This window comes from Gracilinanus agilis, chromosome 1, assembly GCF_016433145.1.
Source record: "Gracilinanus agilis isolate LMUSP501 chromosome 1, AgileGrace, whole genome shotgun sequence".
NCBI lineage: Eukaryota > Metazoa > Chordata > Mammalia > Didelphimorphia > Didelphidae > Gracilinanus > Gracilinanus agilis.
The window spans coordinates 759,293,301-759,316,478 of record NC_058130.1 but is presented as its reverse complement, the minus strand read 5'-3'; the positions used below and the strand labels follow the sequence as shown (position 1 = coordinate 759,316,478).

Genomic DNA, 23,178 nt, shown 5'->3' with positions numbered 1-23,178 from the left:
GGCCTTGAGTCACCTATTTCTCGACCAAAGTTCTATCATCAACCACCTCCATTTTCCTACTATGTCCTCCTTATTTTGCCTTGAAGTCCTGTCACTTTTCATCACTCAGATGGTGGTGTAATCTTACCATTCTTCTATTAACCAGCTTTACAAGGCAGCTAGTTGGTACAGTGGATAAAGTATATTGGGCCTGGAGTGAGGAAGACCCAAGTACATATTCAGCCTCAGGTACTTACTAGCTATATGGCTTTGGGAAAGTCATTCAATCTCTATTTGTCTATTTCCTCATCTCTAAAATGGGGATGATGATGATGATAATAATATCTACCTCTCAGGGTTGTTGTGAGGATCAAATGAGATGATGAAGGGAAGCTTAAATACAGTGCCAGGCACATATAGAAATGTTACCTATTATCTAATGGAGTATACTTTTTTTAAATATTTGAAATAAAAACCACGTAACTGCAGTCCCCATTTTTTGCACCGCTCTTTGGAGTAGGACATGCAGCTCTCATTATTACTGTGTCCAGTATCAGGGAAAAGAAATGACTAGCCCACAGTCCCACAGCTAGTAAGTGCTAGACAATACTCAACTTGGTCTAGTCCAACAAAAGTTTAGAAATCTCCATCTACATGCACACATGCACAGCACTGGGGATATTGAAGCAAAATGAAAAATGGTGCTGGCCCTCAAGGAGATTATTCTCCTGGGGCATTACAGTATGCCAATAGACAACAATTATTAGATTGGGAACTCTTTGAGGGCAGAAACTGTCATTTGTCTTTCTTTCTGTCCCTGGTGCTTAACTCTTAATAAATGTGTATTGATGGATTGATTGACAAATATATGCACACATAAATGGTTTGAGAAGGAAGAGAGCACAGACAAGGAGAAGGAATAGGAAGGGTTTCCTGAAGCAAGTCAGAGGAGCCAAGGTATAGAGTTAAAAGGGGCCTAAGCCGCCCAATCCAGTCCTCTCATTTTTCCAATGAGGAAACTGAGGCATAGGGAGAGGAGGTGATTTGCCCAAGGTCACATAGGTAGTAATCATCAGACATGAGATTTGAACTTAGATCCACCAACTTCAGAGCCGAGTGGTCTTTGTAACTAGTCATACTTCCAGTCTTCCCTATGAGCTGAGACTTGAGGGAAACTAGGGATTCTAAGAAGTGGGTGTATGAAAAGAGTGCATTCCAGGCACAAGGGACAGAGCCTGGACAAAAACCACATAGGCCAAGGATGAGACAAAACAAGGATGCCAGTTGGCCTGGATCATAGAAGGTGTGTGTGGGGGGTGGGGGGTGGGGGGGACTTGGGAGGTAAACCCAGAAAAGGACATTGTAGCCAAATAGGGGAGGGTTTTAGACAAGTGTTGTTCAGTTGTTTTCAAATATGTCTGACACTTCTTGACTCAATTTGAGGTTTTCCTAGCAGATACTGGTGTAGTTTGTCATTTCCTTTTCCAACTCACATTAGAGATGAGGAAACTGAAGCAGAAAAGGTTAAGTGACTTCCCCAGGGTCACCTAGCTCATAAGTGCCTGAGCCCAGATTTGAACTCAGGGAGAGGAGTTTTCCTAACTCCAGACCTAGCACTCTGTAAACTATGGTACTACCTAGCTTCCCTAAGTATCTGTAGCAAGAAGTTATTTAGTTCTAGAAAAAAGAGAGTCCTTTAGAACCTTTTCAGCTTGGGCATGATGTGTTCATACTTGTGCTTTCAGAAGCCACTCTGTGGAGGATAGGTCAGAAAAGGAGAAGACTGAAAGCTGAGATTCCAGTTAGGAACTTGTTACAGTAATTCAAGGCAGAGGTGATTAGGACTTGAAGAATGGTGGTCATGCCAGGAGACAGAAATGAACAGGTATAAGTCATATTGTAGAGAAGTTGTGAACAGGGTTTGCCAGGAGAGCAGGGGTCTGAAAATGGGCAAGAAAGGCTCTAAAGATGACATCATGGGAGCCTGGAAGGATAGTGGTGCCCTTGCCAAAAACAGATGTTTGGAGGAAGGGGAAGGTGACAAAAGGGACACACCACAGGCTCCCTGCACACTGGGGAAAGGGGTAACAGTAAATAACTGAAACTCAGGGGAATGGGGAATGAATGAGCAACACCAGAGGTATAGGCAGTGGAAACACGAAGTATCTTGGCTAGGGTAAACAACCAGTTACTGACATTCACAAAAGCTAGGGAAACAGTTAAATCTGTGGGTTCTTGGTGACTGGGGGAGAGAATAACAAGGAAGTTTTTGTTTTTTGTTTTTTTACATAAAAGTTAGTTTAATGGTTTTCTAAGGATAGAGTTGGAGGAAAAGGATTTCTAACTTCTCAGGTCTGTCACCAACTGCCAAAGAATGGTGGCAGTTGAGTTGGCTACTCTAGACTACCTAACAGGCAGCCAGCAATGGCTGAGCTAAAGTGAGACAAGGATTTTTGGGAATCTCACACAACAGGTCCACGATGATCTCCAGATGTTGTTTGGACTCAGGAACGCTTCCGAACAGCAAGTAATCCAAAATGGGACTAGGGAGTAAAAGGCTTCCTGCTTGCTGTCCACCAACAAACAGGCAGGCATTCACTCAACCTAGGGCATGCTTGAAGATTTAATCTCTTCTTCATGAGATCCCAAGGTCTGTTCACAGGCTTAGAGGCTTGGTAGGTTAGATGGGTTAGATGTCAATTCTCCACACTTCTAGGCAAAACCTTCTCTGCCAACTGCAGCCAAGTCACTGTCACTACAAACCTCTCTGTACATTCTAAGATAGAATGTTCTCAGTCTCATCCAGGGTTTCCAGCTTGACTGTCTGCTTACTTATCCTAAATCTATCTCTACCCTATAAATTACCTTTAACAAAGGGAGGGACTAATGCATTCTCTTTAGGGTATGTTGAGTTTGATGTGTATAGGACATCCAATTGGAGATAACCAACAGAAGATTCTAGGCTGGAGCTTAGAGGAAAGACTAAGCGGTGATGGGCTCTGTGTGTGTGTGTGTACACATACATATATAATTATATACACACATAAGCATATTTCACAAATATATACCTAGAAAACATTAAGAATAATCATTGAACCTATACGGGCAGATGAGATCATCAAGGAAAACAATGTATAAAGAGAGCCTTGGGATATCCTTACAGTTAGGGGGCATAATGATGACGGTGGCAATCTAGGCTATGGATGCTTGGGCCTTGCCAGACTGTAAGTGGGGCCCTCCACCATCTGCCTACTCCACTTTTATTCATGTGCTGCTGAACATCAATGAAAGAAGTCATACCACTGTCCATGCCCACTGAGTTCATTACAAATTGATGCTATTTATTTTCTGTGTTTTTTTAAACCTTCTTCCATCTGTCTTGGAACCAATAATTAGTATTGATTCTCAGGCAGAAGAGTGGTAAGGGCTAGGCATGGACAGCATCCACAGGCCAGGTAGAGAGAGGGATTTCTGAGTTGAGGACAGTATAGAGTTGACTTGAACCATTATACTATTAAAGTTTGGAAGGAAGGTAGAGGAGGCCAAAGGGGAATGAGACAATTATGAGAATGAATTAAGACTAGGTTTATAAGGAATGAAGCAGTGACCAAGGTAGTAGGACAGAAGGTTGTGGTCCAAAAGAGGAATTTCAGCTTTCTGGATCATGCAGTTATAAATTAATTATGACTATCTTAGATTTGTCTCTGAAAAAAGAAAGAGATGGGGAAAAAAGCTCCTGGTCTTAAGAAGGTTAAGGACAGCTGAAAATACAGGTTGTTGGAGTTTGAGAAGGTTGCTGACATGGGAGGCCAACATATTTTCAGGTCTCCCTATTCTTCTTCCTGCACCAACCTGTCTAGAGTTGGGAGAGAAGAAGGCCTGGGGACTGGAGAGCAGCTAAGTGGCTTCTGCAGGAAAAGGACTGAAAGGGGAGAAGAGCTCAAAACATTGTCTTGTGACTCCAAACCCAGTGCTTCCTCCCCTTGACTTTAATGTGTTTCATCATCTTGATATTAAATGAAGAAAGCATTGGAATTGGATGCAAATGATATGGGCTTGGATCCCAGCTGATGTAGTTCCTATGTGACCCTAAGCAGGTCACTTCACCAATGCTGGCCTCAGTTTCCTTATCCCCAAAATGAAGACATTGAAGTAGATGATTTCTTGGGGCTCTCTCAACTTAATATTCTTTTCTTTAATTTTTTAAATTCAACTAAATTTGTTTATGTTATATTAAAATTTCTAAGTATTTCCCTTCTTTCCTCCCCTTCCTTGTTGTTAGTGTGCCTTGATTTCTTCATCTGTAAAATGGGGGCCATAATAATAGCTATCTCAGGGTTTTTGTGAAGATCAAATGAGATAATATCCATAAAGTGTTTAGCATGGCACCTGGCACATAGTAGGTACTTAAAAATGCTTGTTCCCTTCCTGTTCCACTTAGACTAGGTTGAGTGTCTGTTTCACTTGAAATAATAATGTATTAGAGAGAGATGGTGTTCATTATTTTCCTGGAAGGTATAAGATGGACAGTGTAGAATTTGTGTCTTTTTCTGGTGGTGATTCTGGGTTGGAGTAGGGATGATAGGGATATTGAAAATCCAGATGAATTCAATTCAACCTGTATTGATTAAGCAATTGCTTTATGCCAAGAGACTGTAACATGGACTGGAAATCTCGCAATCGTAATAATTAAAATTAAATTATGAGGCTGCTAGTACTTTATTACATCAAAGTAGTGATAGTAAAGAGAGGGAAATGTAGGAAAGAGGTAAAGAGTTCATTGGCTGACTACCCTATATCCCTTTGATGGATTGAAGCTCACCACCAACAGGGGCTCCTTCAGGTTCCAAACTCCAGCCAGAAGAGCACAACAGAGAGCCCAAGCAGAGCCATGATCTCACCTTATAAGCAGTTTTCTCCACCCACTAGCTCTCTCACATCACATCTCAGGAACCAATCATAGTTCCTTAATTTGCCTGGCACCACGGGGGGTGGGGTGGGGGTAGGGCGCAGTACTTGTGGGATCATTTTCCCATCTTGTTAGTTTCTAACTGCAGGTTATTCTATGCCTGCACATCTCAATGATAAACGACCTCAAAGTCACTGATTGATGATGTCAATACAGAGTGGCATAATGGGGAGAGAAATTCCCTTCCCACACAATGTAATAGTTTCTGTCCCATTGTGAATAGCCAAAGCACCTTATACCCAGAGGATAAATACAAAATACAAGTATCCCTTCCACATCTCGGGTTAGGGATGCAGCTTCCCCATGATCTAGAAAATCTGAGTAAAACTTTTTGGCCTTCCCTTTGTATCAGAGACGAAGTTTGATTTTTTTTCTTTTTCTTTTATGGGGTATTTATAGTACCTTATTATAAAATTTGGGTTGAGTATTTGGTCATAGGCTATATGTAGGGCATTGTTAACATTTCTAGCCTTTGTAAATGGCTGCTGGCTTTAATATCATTTCGTTAACTTTTTATTTAACTTTAAAAAAGAAATTGCGTTTATGGTATTTAAAATTTGTTGATATTATATAATACTATACATATATTTTTTGTATTTCTGAGTTTCTAAACTTTTTCCGTGTCATCTGCAGCTTCCACAGAACTCCCTAAATATTCCCATTTAATTTCTCATGCTGACCCACTACATATCAAAACTGCAATGGGAAAAATTGTGTTGTGGAAAGGATATCTGTATTCAAAGTATTTTGGGGGGCACATGGGACAGAAAGGATGATAGATTGTCCTGCCCTGTTATGTGATAGACATGCAGTCAAGTACTCTAAACCTTTTTCCCACCCCCATCATTTTCCTTGTCATGGGCCTTATTCTCTTGAGGAACAATGCAGTGACCATGTCTTCCTCATTGAGCTAATGTGACCTAGTGGGTAGGCTTAACAGGAAGAGTGTCAGATTTGAAGTCAAGAAGCTCTGAGTTCTAATCCTACCTCCTGACATTAACTAGTGGCAGAACTATGTGATCTTTCAGAGCCTTAGTTTCTTCATCTATGAAATGATAGTATCCTCCCTCACTCGTAGGGTTGTAGGTTTCAAATGAATCTGTGACAGGAAAGTTTTCTGTAAACCTTAAAACACCATCAAGAAGTCAGACATTCTGTCCTCTCTCCCTTAGATGAAGGAAGAGCGATTCCGGCAGCTGTTTGCCGCCTTTGGCACTCTGACTGACTGCAGCCTCAAATTCACCAAGGATGGCAAGTTTCGCAAGTTTGGCTTCATTGGCTTCAAGTCTGAAGAGGAGGCCCAAAGGGCGCTGGACCACTTCCACAGAAGCTTCATTGACACAGCTCGGGTCACAGTGAGTTGGCGTGGGCTGCTATGTGGCTCCTTAGGGAGTCCTACCTGTGAGCTGTTCAATAGACTTATTCCTCATTCCCCCCACTAGTCATTCCAGAATCCCCGTCAGGCTCTTGAGGGAAGTAGGCCTGCTTTTCCCTCTTTCAGATGGTACCCCATCATTCACCTGAACTTCTGTGTCCTGATCATGTTCCTTTATTCAGCAAACATTTTTTTAGACACTTTTATGTATAGAGCTTCATGGAGAAGATAAGTTTACTTAAGCCAAAATCCTTGCCCTTATGGAGCTTAAAAGCATTGTATTATACCAATAAGGATAACTGTAGTGCCTAGTAATCACACAAGATATGCTTTGGGTTTAGAATGGGATGTGTTATCCCTTGGTCAAAGGAATTCCAAATGAGGAAATTCCCTCTATTCATGCAGGGTGGCACCTTTTCTGAAACTTAGAGGATCAGAAGATCACAGATTTGTCACCATAGAGTCATAAATGGAAAACTGGAAGAGATCTTAGGGGGCATTTGGTCTTAACTCCTTCTCTCCCCACCCTTCCCTTTACAGATGGGGAAATGACTTGCCCAGGGTTACATGGTTTAAGTAAGTGGCAGAGCTGGGGTTGAACTCAGGCCCTCTGGCTTCAGACCTCTATAATAATATTCTTAAGTATTTACCAGGGGCATTGAAGGGTTAAGCATTTCACATAGGCTCCCACTGTCCCTGTGTCTCAGAGGAAGGACCTGAACCATGTCTCCTAGACTCCAGGGCTGGCTCGATCCACTTACTCTGCTATGCTTCCTCATAGTAAAGTCTTTAAAGAAGTATGAAAGAACAATTCTTTGTGATTTTTGAGGTTTCAGTGAGCCCAGGTCAGCATGACTGGAAAGTTGGACTGCCAAAGGGAAGCCTCAACTATCTGCTGTGACAGTAATTGGCTGCTGTTGCACACCAATATTTTGTGGACCTGGATGACAGCAGTACTTGCTGTCTTTTACATGTTGGATGTGCTTACTGGATGTCTCCAATCTTTGAGCTAAGAATTAGTTCATTCATTCCTTGCCTTTTGCTGCTGCCCCAGCATCATTTTCCTCGCTTTTGTCCTGGATGTCCTCCCTAGTCTATAGTTGTGTGTGGGGAGTCCTGGCAGGGCACCCTGTTCTCGGGAGGTATAGACTTTAAAGATTCCCTTTGTTTTTATCTCTCTCTCTCAGGTGGAGTTCTGTAAGTCATTTGGAGACCCATCTAAACCTCGAGCCTGGAGCAAACACTCCCAGAAAGCCACCCAGCCAGGGAAGCCTGAAAAAAACCCAGTGATCCCTGACACTAAGAAAGTAAGGATTGTGACTTCCATCCTGGCATGTGCTTAAGAATTGTCAGACCCTGACTGTCCAGAAGGAGTACATGAGATGATAAAGGGGCTTGAGGTCATACTGTATGGGAATTGGTTGAAGCAGTTGGGAATATTTAGCCTAGGAGAAAAATCCTCAAGGAGAACAAGAAAACCATTTCCAGCTCTTATGGAGAAGGGGATAGATTTTTTTCTCTCAGGCCCCAGAGGGCTGATCTAGCACAGTGGGTATAAGGAGAAGCAAAGTTACACTTTAGGTCACAAAAGACTCCTTAACCCTGATTATAGCCCTATAGTGGCCTGGGCTACTTTGGAAATGGTAGACTCCTCCAAGTGGAGACTCCACTTAGAGGCTGGATGACCCACATGAGTGTCCTGCAGAGTGATAGTCAGACATGGTATAGATGATCTCTGAAGGCCACCCCAACTTTGGAATTCCATGGTTCTGTGGCTTTGCTTAGCTGGAAACCTCAGAAGGTGGGCAGGGCAAACCCAGAGTAGCAGCTGCCAGACTGAGAATAATGTGACTGTGGATCCAGGAGAGGAATTCTCTGCTCTTTGGTTATTGACCCCGTGTGAGGGAAGTGTTACTATTGCCAAGCAGACTGCCCGTCATATAAGGGAAGGCTGTGTTGGAAAGAGGAACTTGAATAGGTCTAAGTTCCATTACTGAAGTAGTATTTAGGAACAGAGAGTTCTAGAACAGAGCAGTCTAGACCAGTGCAATCCACCGTCTATGGGTTAGGTGAAGCATTGATTATCATCCTCCGTTCCTTCTCTTTTTAGGACAAAAAGAAGAAAAAAGCAACAGGAGAATTGGAAAACGTGAGTGTGGGCCATTTTTGGTAAGATGGGTGACCATGTGTATGAAAGACAGGGACGCTAAGGGGCATATTAAAACAGGATGCTGGCTCACAGGAGCAGCAGAAGTGAGATTAGTTAGAAACTCTAGTCCATTTTCCTCTCTTATTGTTTTTTTTTTTAAAACCCTTACCTTCTGACTTAGGATCAATATTAAGTATTGGTTCCTAGCAGAAGTGTTGTAAGGGCTAGGCAATGGGGATTAAGTAACTTGCCCAGGATCTCCTGATTTCAAGCCCAGCTTTTGTTCACTGAACCACCAAGCTGCCCCCTCATTGATTCTGAGCAGCTTCTTGGTGCCCCTTTTGTGATCAAAGGGGTGAAGCTCTGACTTCCTTATTGACCAGTTTAATAAATAGATAATGTGGCTGATAACAGGGGAGCTGATGGTACAAGTGTGTCGCCTGGGCCTGAGAGCCAGTAACTTCAGTAGCAGGTGATTTGAGACTATCAGGGATGTGTAGCCTGAGCTGTGATGCCCAGTCAGTATCCCTGCTACCTAAAGGCTCCTTTAAGGTGGAGAGTGAAGGGCCCCTCCCTACTGGAGTGAAGGCAGAACTCAACAGGAAGTAAAAGCTCACATACTTCCTAAATAAAATGGATGCTTGCCCAGCACTTCTTTTAGAATCAAGTGGTTGCTATTCTCCCCTCTCCTTAGCCCCTTAGCCCAAGATTATGTTATAATAACTACAGAAGTTCACAGTTTCAGGCTAAGGGTTTATTTTAACATGGAAGGGAAAACTAAGGTAAGAGGGTTTAGGGCTCTTGAGAGACTGTTGCTAGGGGCAATTGGCAAGTGTTGGCTATGGACCTAGAAGATAAGGCCATACCCTCAGCCAGAGATAGCTTAACACTGCCCTGATGTTGTTTGGTCCACCAGCTGGACAGATATAGTTAATGAATTGGTTTGGGGGTGTCCCTGTTGCTAGGCTACACTAATCTAAATCCTGCCCACTTTTCACAAACCAAACCTCCCTTCAACCTCCCTTCAACCTCCTGGGGTCCCCAAGGGGAAGTCAGGGGTAGCTAGGTGTCTGGGTGAGGTCAAGGAAATCAGAACCCCCAGGTTGGTTCTGCAGGGGTTTTTATAGTCCCAGTTCAAACTGTCAGCTCCTAGGACTAGCACCTGCCGGGCCAGAGTTCCATACTCCTAACTGATAGGATTACCTAGGGTAATATTGCAACTGCAAGAGATCTTGCATAAATCCTGCATTACACCAGTTAAATGACCTTCTTACCTTTAGAAGGATGGACATTGATCTACTTCTATTTGTCTCTTCTATCCCAATAGCTAAAGAAAGATGCCGAGTTTCAGGAATTCCTGATGGTTCACCAGAAGCGAACACAGGTGGCCACTTGGGCAAATGATACTGTGGGAGTGGAACCAAAGAAAGAGAAGGCCAAGAAGAGTGATGACTACCTGAATTTTGATTCTGACTCAGGGCAAGAGAGTGAAGAAGAAATAGATGATGAAGACTCTGAAAGTGAGTGTGTGTGCCTGTGTATGTGTGTGTGTCTATATATTGCTGCTGATGTAATATAGAACTGTCACCAAAAACCCTGGAATTCTATGGTTCCCGACTCTGCTTCTTCTCCTTAGTGGAGAATGCCCCTACCTCTGGTGCTATTACTAGAAAAAGATAGGAGCAGAGATCCTGCAGCTCCTGAGGGCCAGATGCAGCATTTGCTCCTGGGCTTTTGGCTCAGATGTTCTCTTTTCTTCCCATTGGACCATAGATGGCTGCTGCTGCGAGCTGGAGCCTTTTTTATCTTCTTGATGTTGTCCCCTATAGCACTTCTGTCTCTTTCTCCCTCAGGGCTCAGAGTCTGGAGTGCTTTGAGCTCTTCCAGAGATAAATTTGGGGAGGTGGTGAGAGAGGTCATCGTGTCCAACTCATTTTACTGATGAAGAAACTGGGGCCTAGCAAGGGCGGATCAGTTTGCCCAGTCACAGTTCATTGGCGTGATGGGCAGGATTCCTGACCTCCCTGACACACGTATCTTCTTCTCTGAGCAGAAGAAAGTCCAGCAGTGAAGGCCGCAGAGCAGAAGGAACTTTCTGACATGGACTACCTAAAGTCCAAAGTGGTGACAGCAGATTCCTCAGAGGAGGAGGAGGAGGAGGAGGAGACCAGTGAAGATGAGGCAATGGCTTGTGATGAGGAAGGCAGTGATGAGGAAGAGGAGCAGCCAACACCCGGCCCCAGGGGCTCCATGACTGGACCCAAGCAGCCCAGCCAAGCCCAAGGAGAGGTGAGGAGTGCCCTGAGCACAGCAGAGGGAGGAGCAGCCCTTGAAAATCACAGGCCTCTGCTTTTATTTTAGAGAACTTAGAGATGGCAGTGACTCAATCAAGGTCACACAGCAGCAGAAGCCTGGTTTGAACCCAGGTGCTCATTTCCTCCAAAGCTTCTTCAAGGACCTTTTTGGTGCTTCCCAGGCCCTTGTGGCCCACATCCTACTGGGGAGCCAGGAACTGCTACAGGTGGGCGGCTCATCTCCTGAGGCTGTGCCTTCTCCTGACTCCTATGTATCTGAGCCTCCTGCTGCTCCACAGGCTTGATTTATCCCAGCCTTCCTGGCAGTCAGCATCTCTTACTCTAACAGGGTCATTCGGTCCTGGTAGTCCTGGACTACCAGGGTGTCCATTTCACCTCCTTCTCTTGTCCTTTGTGGCCTTTCAGGTGACTGCACCAACCACAGCTTACACAGTGAAGCTCCGGGGAGCGCCCTTTAATGTCACTGAGGTGAGTATGGGCTTTCTGGGCCTCCCTCAAGACCTTTGAGGCAATGAGGAGGAGGGACTGATAGCCTCCAGGGGCTTAGAAAAGTCAGAGGATCAGGATAATGACCCCAGCTTACCTTCTGTCTTAGAATCAATACTGTCAATTGATTCCCAGGTAGAATAGCAGTAAGAGCTAGGCAATGGGGATAAAGTGATTTGCCCAGGGTCACATAGCTAGATTGCCCAAATTTATAAGAGGATCCCTTTTGTTTACTGATTTTTTTAATCATAATTTGTTAAAGTCTAACCCTTTCTCCAAAACACCCCTGAAAGATACAACAGGATCCGAGAAGTTCTGTGTTCTGTCTTCTGACCATTTGGAAATCAAGTTCCAGGGGCAATTAGGTAGCACAGTAAATAGAGTTCCAGGCCTTTGTGATCCTAGGCAAGTCATTTTAACCCCCATTTGCCTAGCCCTTGTAAGAAATTCTTTTTAAAAAGGGAAGGGTTCATTTTAAGAAGCCAAGGCCATCTCGGAACTGTAGTTGGAAATGAACAAATCTGCAAAATGGATAGAAGGAATATGAGTAATGAGCAAGTCCGGGTGCTTTTCTAGGGTCAGGAAAGTTTTAGCTTATCAAGGCTCAAAGGGACCTGGAGGGAGAGGTGGAAGGAAGAAAGGAGAGGGGGGAAGAAGGACAGACAGACCACATTTCCAGCTACTCAGGTGAGATCTTGCTTCCCAAATGTCCTTTCTTACCACATTGAATCCACAGGTTTTCATCAGCTCAGCTTTCAGAAGTCCACCTCATAGATACTCATGTTTTCAGCTTCCCTTGATTCCTTGAATTGAAATGATCTAAAATTATTTCTGAAAAATCCTTTTTTTCCTTCTCTTTCCAGCAAAATGTTAGAGAATTCCTGCTGCCCCTAAAGCCCGTGGCTATCCGCATTGTAAGAAATGCTCATGGGAACAAGACAGGTAATGGCCGGTGGCTTTGGAGTGAGGTTAGGAGCCAGAGACTGAAGATAAAACAGTGAATAGGAAGAATAAAACAGGAGGAGTAGGAAAAAAAAGAAAACAGAAATGGTATCCCCTGTGCCCTGTCTGTGTTTGAGTAAATCATTCAGGACAGGAGTGAACCCCCATCTTTGTTTTCCTTCCCCTGCCCCCAAATGCCCTTGAAAACAGTTGGGCATCTGAGTTCTCAGTGGCCATGGGACAGGGAATCAACCGGGGAGCTCCCGGGGGCAAATTCCCTCTATCATATCAGGTTGGTACCTTCCCTACTGTCAGGACCTTATGGTCATAGAGAGCTGACCATAGCATTGCCATGTAAAGTGACTTACCCAGGGTCACACAGCATGTGCGCGTGTATGTATGTGTGTGTGTGTGTTGTGACTACAGGGACACATGTACATGCCCACACCAGGAGCCTCCCACAGCCCCATGGCCCAGAGGGGAGCTCCATCATCCACTTTATTCCCTTTCAGGTTATGTCTTTGTTGACTTCAACAGCGAAGGGGACGTGGAAAAAGCCTTGAAGCGTAACAAAGAATACATGGGTGAGGAGGGTCTGCAGCCCCTGGCCTTTAGAGCAGGGGGTGTTAGGGCTGGGAGGAGCCTTTGATCTCTCCCTCTATATCAGGAAACTAAAGTCTAGAGATGGGGAATATCTTGTCAGAGGGTTCCTTAGAGCCAGGACAAAGGAGAGCTTAAACCATGGTGGAGACAGTGTCAGGCGGCAGCACAGGGACCATTGCCCCGGTGGGATCACCAGTGGTCCTGGGGACCCTTCCTGGGAGGGGGATGACTACCCTTCATGTGGCCACCTCTGTCTAGCTGTTGGTGGTCCCCAAGGCCACACACCCCACAACCTTGGCCTCTGGGACTCCAAGACAGGGAGGTGGGCCCAAGCATCCCCTCACATTCTCTCTCCCTCATTTCTCTGCTTCAAAGGTGGCCGCTACATTGAGGTGTTCAGGGAGAAGGGAGCCCACGGGACCCCAAAGCACCAAAAAAGCAACCAAAAGGCCTGGCAGGGCAGAGAACTCAAGGAGGGTGAGGAGGAGGAGGACCTGGCCGACTCAGGGAGGCTCTTTGTAAGGAACCTGCCTTACACCAGCACGGAAGAGGACCTCGAGAAGCTATTTGCCAAATATGGTAAGGGCTCCTAGCTCAAGTTTTGCGCCACAAATTTTCATTTGTTGTGCCAGATCCTTGAGGACAAAAGGCTGACTCAGGAGGTTAGCCTATGTGTGGACTTGGCAACAGAAGACTCAGAGTTATTAGCCTTTGACTATTCATTGTTAACTTGGCCAAGTAATTTATATTTTAACCTTTACTTTCTGTCTTACTATCATTTCTAAGACAAAACAGTGGCAGGGCTAGGTAAATAGGGGTAAGTGACTTATCTAGGGTTATATAGCTAGGAAGTATGTCTGACACTGTATTTGAACCCAGGTTCTCCCAACTCCATCCCTGCTACCTTGATGCCCCAATAGCCTGCTTCCACGTGTCTAAGTTTAGGGAAAAGTATATTTTCTTGTGAGAAATGCAGTTTATAAAACTTTAAGCAATATGCCATTGGGAGGGATTATTACTTTTCTCAGGGCCTCAGTTTGTCTGTCTATAAAATAGTGTTATCTGCATAGCTTTTCTCTCTCACAAGGTAGTTTGGAGAACCAATGGCATGGGAATAAGGCTGCAGGATGGGTGCTCAGAAGCCCAGAGTTCCTGGGATCGCAGGATCTTCCATTGAGGGCTAGAAAGTCCTTCTGAGACCCTTGAATCCCACTCCTACATTTTCCATGGGAGGATATGGAGGCCAAGAGAGGAAGGAGTGATCTGCTCATAGTCATACAGAGAGCAAATGGTAGAGCTAAGATTAAAATCCAGGACTCTTGATTCACAAACTTTCCCTTAGACCGCTCAGTGGTTCCCAAACTTTTTTGGCCTACCACCCTCTTTCCAGAAAAAATATTACTTAGCCTCCTGGAAATTAATTTTTTTTAAAATTTTAATAGCAATTAATAGGAAAGATAAATGCACCTGTGGCCATCACTGTCCTCTGGGTCGCTGCAGCACCCACCAGGGGGCGGTGGCACCCACTTTGGGAATCACTGCCTTAGACCAACCCCCACTCTCCTGCTCCACTCTCTGCTGTGGGATTTCGGGCAGCTCATCTTCATTTGCCTGGTCTGATTTTCCTCATTTGGGAAGTGAGGGCTTTGGGCCAGCACTTCAGGGTGGGCAGGCTGGAATGTATTTTGTACCTGTACATGTTTGGTAAGTTGGGGGGGCCTGGGTTCAAATTTGACGGCAGATGCTTCCTTGCCATGTGACCATGGGCTCACATGTCCCAACTTCACTTGTCCCTCTTCCTTATTGATCCAAAGACAGAAAATAAAAATTTTACAAAGACCCTGAGATATACCAGGCACTGTACTAAGAAGACCATCCCTGCTCTCAAAGAGCTCTAATAGCAGAGACAATATGCAAAGAGTTCTGGACAGACAAGCTGTAGACAGGACAAACTGGAGGTCAGCAGAGGGAAGGCATTGGCCCTGTAAGGGGGTGAGAAAAGCTCCTGTAGAAGGTGGGACTTTAGCTGGGCCTTGAAGGAAATCCAGGAGAGCCAAGAGGCAGAGACGAGGAGGGAAAGCATTCTTGGCATGGGAGGCAGCTGGAGAAAATGCCCAAGAGTCCAGAGATGGAGTGTCTCATGCAAAGAACATCAGGATGGTATAAAGTCCGTCAGATTCATGAGGCTGTTGTCTCTGGCCTAGATAAGGGCATGCCATGTCCTCAAATAGCTGAAGCCTGAGGAAGAAGGGTTTGACTTGTTCTACTTTGCCCTCCCTAGAAGTTAGCCTGAGGAACAATGGAGGGAAAGTGTAGAGAAGCAAATTTAGGCTAGATGGAAGAAAAGTACTCCTAATCATGACTGTCCCAGAATGCCGCAGGTCTGTCTAGGCTGAGGCAGCCTCCCCCTTCCTGGACATCTTCAAGCAGAGGATAGGTGAAAGCTTGGTAGGGAGGCCAGAGAGGGGATTCCTAGTAAGATCTGAGCTGGACTCCTGGACCCTAGGTACCATTCAGTGCCTGGGTTTTGTGAAACTTGAAAGAGCTAATATGGGACCAGTGAAAGGTCCTGCTCTCCCAAGAGGTGGCAGAAGTTTCATAATGGGCCAATAAGAGAAACTTGAAACCAATAACAGGACTTAAACAGAACACTTTCCCCACAGCAGGTCTGTGTAGTAGGTAATGCAATTATTATTCTTATTTCATAGATGAGGAAGCTGAGGCTCAGATTACTTGCCACACAGTGCTAGAGGCAGGATTTGTACTTGGGTCCACCAGTCTTTTCATGGAGCTCCTATTGGGGTGTACTTCATTAACCATAGAAATGAATGTTATAATAACTATGTTCTCCCATGGCCCGGGTCTTGGTTTGAAAGGTGCAGCCTGCCAGACATGGTCAGAGACATCTTATTGGGCTGGGTAAACTGGGGCAGAGCCAGAGTCCAGTTTCCAGCATTCTCGTAAGTTCACAGATAGTCCTTATAAGAGGCCTCCCCCAGGGTTGGCTCCTAAAATACAGGTGAGATGAATGCCCTCCAGGACCATATCACTTTTACTCTCCCAGGTCCCCTGTCCGAAGTCCATTATCCTATAGATGGTCTGACCAAGAAACCCAAGGGCTTTGCTTTCATCACCTTCATGTTCCCTGAGCATGCAGTTAAGGCCTATGCGGAAGTGGACGGGCAGATCTTCCAGGTGAGCCTCTGTCTGGGGCAGAGACCCCCACGGGTGCATTGGAGAGTTAGCCGGCCAGGCAGGCCCTGGCCTCAGGCCTATCTGGGACTGTGGCCTCTCTCTCGCCTCCCCAGGCATTGCCAGGTGTTGTATCTGCTACCTCAGCATCGTCGGTTATGCCCTACTGCTTTCCTGCACTCTCAAAAGTTTCTGCCCTCATCCAAACCCTTCCCAGCTCCTCCCTGATTTCAGCCCCTCCTTCCCCTCTCCAGTTCATACTCATGACTGCCATGTCGGTATTCCTTAACCACAGACCTGACCTTCTCCCCGACTGAGGAACTTTCCCTGGCTCCCTGTTCCATCTGGGACAAAGCACAAAGCCTTCACCTTGGCATTTGAAGCCACCCACAATGTAGTTCCTACTTTTCTCAGATTTATTTCCAACTATTGCCCTTTATCCTTCTCCACTGCCATCAGACTGGACACACTATTCTCCATAACTGACATCCCATCTCCCACTTCCCTGCCTTTGTGTAGATATTCTCTCATATCTGAAGTTCATCTCTCCGTTCCTACACCGCATAGAAGTCTATTTATGATGACTTTTTAGTCATTTTCAGCAGGTCCAACTCTTTGTGACCCCATTTGGGATTTTCTTGGCAAAGTTATTGGCGTAGATTGTCATTTCCTCACTGAGGAAATGAGGCAAGCAGAGTTAGTGTTAAGTGACTTGCCCAGGGTTACACAGCTAGTAAGTGTCTTAGGCTGGATTTGAACTGATATCTTCTGTTCTCCAAGACTGGTGCTCTATCTGTTAAGCCATCCAGCTGCCCTTCAAAGCACAGCCCAGGTGCCTGCCCTCTCCTTCAGACCTTTCCTGATCACCATCCTCATTATCAGTGCCCTCCTCAGTATGAGAGTCCTCTCTGTTGACTTCTCTGGGTATACTTTTTATTCCCTAGAACTGATTTTTCTCAAAATATATTTCAGGGATCCCTGGAGCTCCTTCAGACCCTTTCAGGGGTTCTGAGAGGTTAAAGCTATTTTGAAAATATTTAGATCCTTTAAATCCTAATACGGTAAATATTAATAACTCTACTCCATACAAAGTGGGCAGACTAGGTGACTGGTGGTTAGAGCACTGGGCAATCAAGAAGACCCGAGTTCAAATTTGACCTCAGATACTTATTAGCCATGGAACCCTCGACAAGTTACTTAATCCCATTTTTCTCAGTTTCCTCCTCTGTAAAATGAGCCAGAGACATAAATGGCAAACCACTCCAGTATCTTTGCCAAGAAAACCCTATAATGAGGTCATGAGTCAGACACATTGAACAAAGTAATCCACATAAGCAATAGTTCTTTTAGGTCTTTAATAGTTTTTAAGAGACTGAAGGGGTCCTGAGTCCCAGAAGTGTGAGAATTGCTGCTTTGGTAAAAGGTCCATAATCTGGAGGACAGAAACCTGGTTCCTTTTGGTCTTGTTCTCCTCCACCCTTGACTCAGTGCCTCGTCCAAAGTAGTCTTTTTTTTTTTTCTTTCTTTTTAATGTATAGCTTTGATTGAATGAAGTTGAATTGAAGCTTGCATCAGCCTCTTCTTTAATTATTTATTTTGAGGCCCTTACCTTCCATCTTGGAGTTAATACTGTGTATTGGCTCTAAGGCAGAAGAGTGGTAAGGGCTAGGCAATGGGGTCAAGTGACTTGCCCAGGGTCACACAGCTGGAAAGTGTCTGAGGCCAGATTTGAACCTAGGACCTCCCATCTCTAGGCCTGGCTCTCAATCAACTGAGCTACCCAGCTGCATTTCCCCCCCCCCCTTTTTTTTTTATATCAGTCTCTTGAAAAATGATGGGTTGTATATGGGCAGCAGTGATTTGCCAGGCCACCCCCTTTCTGTTTTCTAATCTGGAAAGTTTCTTCAAAGCTGGAGATGTGTGGTCCCCCACTCCTTCCATAGCAACTTAATCCAGTGATCTTCCTTGGAGAGGCTGCTGGGGCAGGTGGGCAGACTCGCATTAGAAGCCTTCTCAGTGGTGAGCCTTTGGGCAAGACACCGCTACTGAAGCCCTTTCCCTAATCTGTACAATGGGGACATAGCAGTGCTACCTGGACAACGGGCCTACCTCTCACAGGTATCGCAGCTCCCATGAGAAGATTTCTGTAAATCAGGGGCTTTGTGCATGTTAACAGGCAGTCTAAATATCTGATTGCCACAGGACAGTCAGGGTGAGGTAAAGAAGCATGCTGGAAAGCCTCCCAGGGCCCGTGTGGGCAGAGGCTAAGGCATTGTGGGCACAGAGCTCTCCCCAAACTCTCTCTTTCCCATTAGGGCCGGATGCTCCACCTGTTACCCTCCACCATCAAGAAGGAGACCACCAGTGAGAATTCAGACGCACTGTCTTCTTCCTACAAGAAGAAAAAGGCATTGAAGGACAAAGCCAACAGTACCAGGTCCTGGTCTTTACTATTTGGGTGCTCCTGAGGGTGGTAAAGTCCCTTGGCACAGAGTGCTAGGATTAGAGTCTTGAAGACATGGGTTCAAATCCTATTTTGTTTTGTTTTTTTAATTAATTAACTTGAAAAAAAAATTTTCTAGTTACATGATTGATGTTTTCTCCCTTCTCCCCTCATCCCTCCCCAGTCCTGGGTTTGACAAGCAATTCCACTGGGTTATACATAAATATATTATCACTGCACCCATTTCCATATTCATGTTTGTAAAAGAGCAGTCCTTTAAAACCAAAACCCAAAATCACATATTCATGTAAACAAGTGATAAATCATGTTTTCATCTGGATTTCTCCTTCCACAGTTCTTTCTCTAGATGTGGATAGCATCTTTCTCTTATGTCCCACAGAATTGTCCTGGACCATGGCATTGCTATTAGTAGCAAAGTCAGTTACATTTGATTGTCCCACAATGTTTCAGTTACTGTATATAATGTTCTCCTGCTTCTGCTTTTTCATTCTATATTAGTTCACAGAGGTCTTTCCAGTTTTTATAGAAATCAAGCAGTTCATCATTCCTTATAGTGCAATAGTATTCTGTCAGCAACGTGTACCAAAATTTGTTCAGCCATTCCTCAATCGAGTGTAAGAGGGAGATTTTAGCTATTTTATAGATATATATTTAAAGTGTGGCCGCTAGGAATCAACAATTCAGATTGATTCCGTAATTAAATTAGACCCAAGTCAGGATCCGGTTTAACGTAGTTTATTTACAATTAGGAAAGTAAAAGGTAAGGAAATAGAGAGAGGGAGAGGCTAGTCCAGGCCTGCAGAGGCCTGGACGGAGAGAGAAGGTTAAAAGGCTAAATAAATGAAGCTATAAGCCACAAGACCTTAGAAATCAGAGAGGCTATAAGCCTACTTAAGGCAGAGTTTGGAAACGCCAAGGTAGGCCAAGGAAGTCAGCCTAACTTACCATGTGACAATTCAGAGTAGAAGCATTCTGAGGTCTCAGCCAAGCACCTTCAGCACCAAGTCCAAAGCCGGAACTCTTTTACCAGGTTGTAACCCACATATTTATAGAGATAGTGTCTCTCGTCATTTCCTGTGGGCCACCTCTAATGCAAGTGAACCAATGGCAGCCTCTACACTGATTTGAACTGCCCAAAGCGCAGTCCCTTGTTTTTGATTTGATACTTACGAGGGACACCCTCTCATTTTCCAATTTTTTGCCACCACAAAAAGCCCAGCTATAAATATTTTTTTGCAAACAGGTCCTTGCCTGGTTTCTTTTATCTCATTGGGATATAAACCCAGTAGTGGTATTGCTGGACCAAAGGGCATGCAGTCTTTTAAAAACCCTTTAGGCTTAATTCCAAATTGCCTTCCAGAATGGTTGGATCAATTCACAACTCCACCAGCAATGCATTAGTGTTCCAACTTTGCCACATCCTCTCCCAACATTTATTATTTTCCTTTACTGTCATATTGGCCAATCTGCTAGGTGTGAGGTGTTGCCTCAGGGTTGTTTTGATCTGTATTTCTCTAATCAGGAGAGATTTAAAACATTTTTTTCATATGATTATTGATAGTTTTCATTTCTTCATCTGAAAACTGCCTATTCATATCCATTGAACATTTGTCAATTGGGGAATGGCTTGATTTCTTATAAATTTGACTTCATTTTTTGTATATTCAAGAAATTAGACCTTTGTCAGAGAATTTTGTTATAAAATTTTTTTCCTAGTTTGTTGCTTCCTTTCTATAATTCTGGTTGCATTGGTTTTGTTGGTACAAAACCTTTTTAATTTAATATAATGAAAATTATTCATTTTACATCTTGTAAAGTTCTCTGTCTCTTGCTTGGTCTTAAATTCTTTCCTTTCCCACAGATCTGACAGCATACTATTCTATGTTCACCTAATTTACTTATAATTTCCCTATTTATATTTAAGTCATTTACCCATTTTGAATTTATCTTCATATAGGGTGTGAGGTGTTGATCTAAACCTAATTTTTCCCAAACTGTTTTCCAATTTTCCCAGCAGTTTTCGTCAGTTAGTGAGTTCTTGTCCCCAAGATTGGGATCTTTGGGTTTATCAAAAACTGGCTTGCTTAGCTCATTTACCCCAAGCTTATTACATTGCTCTATTCTTCTATCTCTTAGCCAGTACTATATTGTTTTGATGATCACTGCTTTATAGTATAGTTTAAGATCTGGTACTGCTAGGCCACCATCCTTCACTTTTTTTTTTTTTCAACAGTTCCCTCGACATTCTTGATCTTTTGTTCCTCCAAATGAACTTTGATATAATTTTTTTCTAATTCTATAAAAAAGTTTTTTGGTAGTTCGATAGGTATGGCATTGAATAAGTAAATTAATTTAGGTAGGATTATCATTTTTATTATATTAGCTCAGCCTACCCACAAGCAATTAATGTTTTTCCAATTGTTTAGATTTAGTTTTATTTGTGTGAGAAGTGTTTTGTAGTTGTGTTTTATATAATTCCTGAGTTTGTCTTGGCAAATAGATTCCTAAGTATTTTATGTTGTCTAGAGTGAGTTTAAATGTTACTCTTTCTAACTCTTGTTGCTGAGTTTTGTTAGAAATACATAGAAATACTGATGATTTATGTGGTTTATTTTGTAACCTGCACCTTTCCTAAAGTTATTAATTATTTCCACTAGCTTTATTGATTTTTCTAGGACTCTCTAAGTATAGTATCATATCATCTGCAAAGAGTAAGAGTTTAGTTTCCTCATTGCCTACTTTAATCCCTTCAATTTTTTTCTTCTCTAATTACTACTGCTAGCATTTCTAGTACAATATTAAATAATAGTAGTGATGATGGGTATCCTTGCTTCACTACAGATCTTATCGAGAAGGCTTCTAACTTATCTTCATTACATATGATATTTGCTGATGGTTTTAAATAAATGCTGCTTATTATTTTGAGAAAAGGCCCTTTCATTCCTATACTTTCTAGTGTTTTCTGTCTGGCTGTTCTTCCCTCTGTGAACCAATTTCAGTGGCAGTATGGTTTAAGTATTTCCTGTCACCACCTCCTTCACCCTTCCATTGTACTGGTCTTCTCTCCCCCACCTTCCCCCTGGCCGCATGTCTTTATGTGATATGTTTTACTCCATTTTATTTCTCTTTTCCCATTTCTCTTAGTATTATCCTCTTTATGACCACTAGTTTCATTTTTTTAAACATATCCTAAACAGTTTACTACCACACTCTCTAGGAATACTTCATCTAATTATTATGATGATAATTTTTAAGAATTACTGATAGCATCTTTCTATATAGGAATAGAAACCATTTGACTTTATTGAAGCCCTTAAATTTTTCTCTTTCTTATTTACCTTTTTATACTTCTCTTTGATTTTTGTATTTGGGCCTCAAATTTTCTGATTAAGTGTGGTCTTTTCTTCAGGAACACTTGGAAATATTCTATTTTATTAAATGACCATACTTCCCCTGAAAGAATATAGTCAGTTTTGCTGAGTAGTTGATTCTTAGTTGTAAACCCAGTTCCCTTGCCTTCCAGAATATCATATTCCAAGCCTTCCAGTCCTTTGATGTGGAAGCTGCCAGATCCTGTGTAATCCTAACTGGGGCTCCCTGATCTCTGAATTATTTCTTTTTAGCCGATTGTAGTATTTTCTCCTTAGCCTGGGAGCTCTTGAACATGGCTATAATGTTCCTGGGAGTTGTCATTTGGGGATTTCATGCAGGAGGTGATCTGTGGATTCTTACAATCTCTGTTTTACCCTCTTGATCAAGGATATCAGAGCAGTTTTCTTGGGTAATTTCCTATATGCTGTCTTGGCTTTTTTGTTGGTCATGACTTTTGGTTAGCCAATATTCTTAAATTGTCTCTCCTAGATCTGTTTTCCAGGTCAGTTGTTTTTTAGATGAAGTGTTATATATTTTCTTCAATTTTTTTATTCTTTTGATTTTATTTTATAGTTTCTTGATGTCTCATAAAGTCATTAGCTTCTAATTGTCCAATAGACTGAATTTATTCCATGACTTTTTGATCCCTCTTTTCCTTTTTATCTAATCTTCTTTTCAAGTCATTCTTTTCGTCCTTTAACTTTTTTGTCTCATTTTCTAATTGGTCAATTCTGTGGCACTGTTTTCTTATTTTAATTCATGTGTCTGTTTCCAGATGTCTTATTTTGCTTTTTAAGCTATTGTTTTCCTTTTCCCAATTTTCTTCAACCTGTCTTATTTGATTTTTGAATTCTTTTTTGAGCTCTTCCAGAGCCTGAGTCCAATTCCTTGGATTTTTTGAGGTTTTGCTCAATGTTCCTTGGAACCTGTCCTCTGATAGTTCTTTTCTTTGTTCTTTATCTCCATAGAAGCTTTCAGTTGTTGCTTCCTTCTTTTTCTTCTGTTTTTTACTCATTCCCCCCCCCCCCCCCTTCCCTTGTGGACTGTATACACATGTCTCTGTTTGTTTACTGGACATGAGTATTTGAGCTGCTCTGCCCTGAAAGGAATGTTTAGTCTTCTTTCTCCTCTACTGGTATACTGAATTAGACCAGTTGAGCTGACCTGTTCACTTACTCTGCCCTGAGGCCAAATCTTCACCAGCCACTACAGAGTCAGAGGGTACCCAACCAGCTGGCCCTCCCCCTGTTCCTCCCTGCCAGCCATAGTCACAACCCTGAGCTTCATATGGTGGTACTGAGGTACTCATCATGGCTGCAGCCTTTGCCCTGG

The 23,178-nt window shown here is 43.3% G+C and overlaps 1 protein-coding gene across 4 annotated transcripts in view; it reads left to right on the top strand.

Moving 5' to 3' along the window:
- RBM19 (RNA binding motif protein 19) overlaps positions 1–23,178 on the top strand; it is a 193,153-nt gene that overhangs the window by 5,334 nt on the left and 164,641 nt on the right. For all 4 annotated transcript variants that reach the window (XM_044673707.1, XM_044673722.1, XM_044673715.1 and 1 more), the window contains exons 2-12: positions 6,121–6,303; positions 7,511–7,630; positions 8,434–8,472; positions 9,800–9,992; positions 10,526–10,761; positions 11,193–11,255; positions 12,137–12,215; positions 12,728–12,799; positions 13,194–13,397; positions 15,883–16,013; positions 18,326–18,447. In XM_044673707.1, the coding sequence (XP_044529642.1) occupies positions 6,121–6,303; positions 7,511–7,630; positions 8,434–8,472; positions 9,800–9,992; positions 10,526–10,761; positions 11,193–11,255; positions 12,137–12,215; positions 12,728–12,799; positions 13,194–13,397; positions 15,883–16,013; positions 18,326–18,447 (1,442 nt within the window). The remainder of the gene's footprint in view (positions 1–6,120; positions 6,304–7,510; positions 7,631–8,433; positions 8,473–9,799; positions 9,993–10,525; positions 10,762–11,192; positions 11,256–12,136; positions 12,216–12,727; positions 12,800–13,193; positions 13,398–15,882; positions 16,014–18,325; positions 18,448–23,178) is intronic.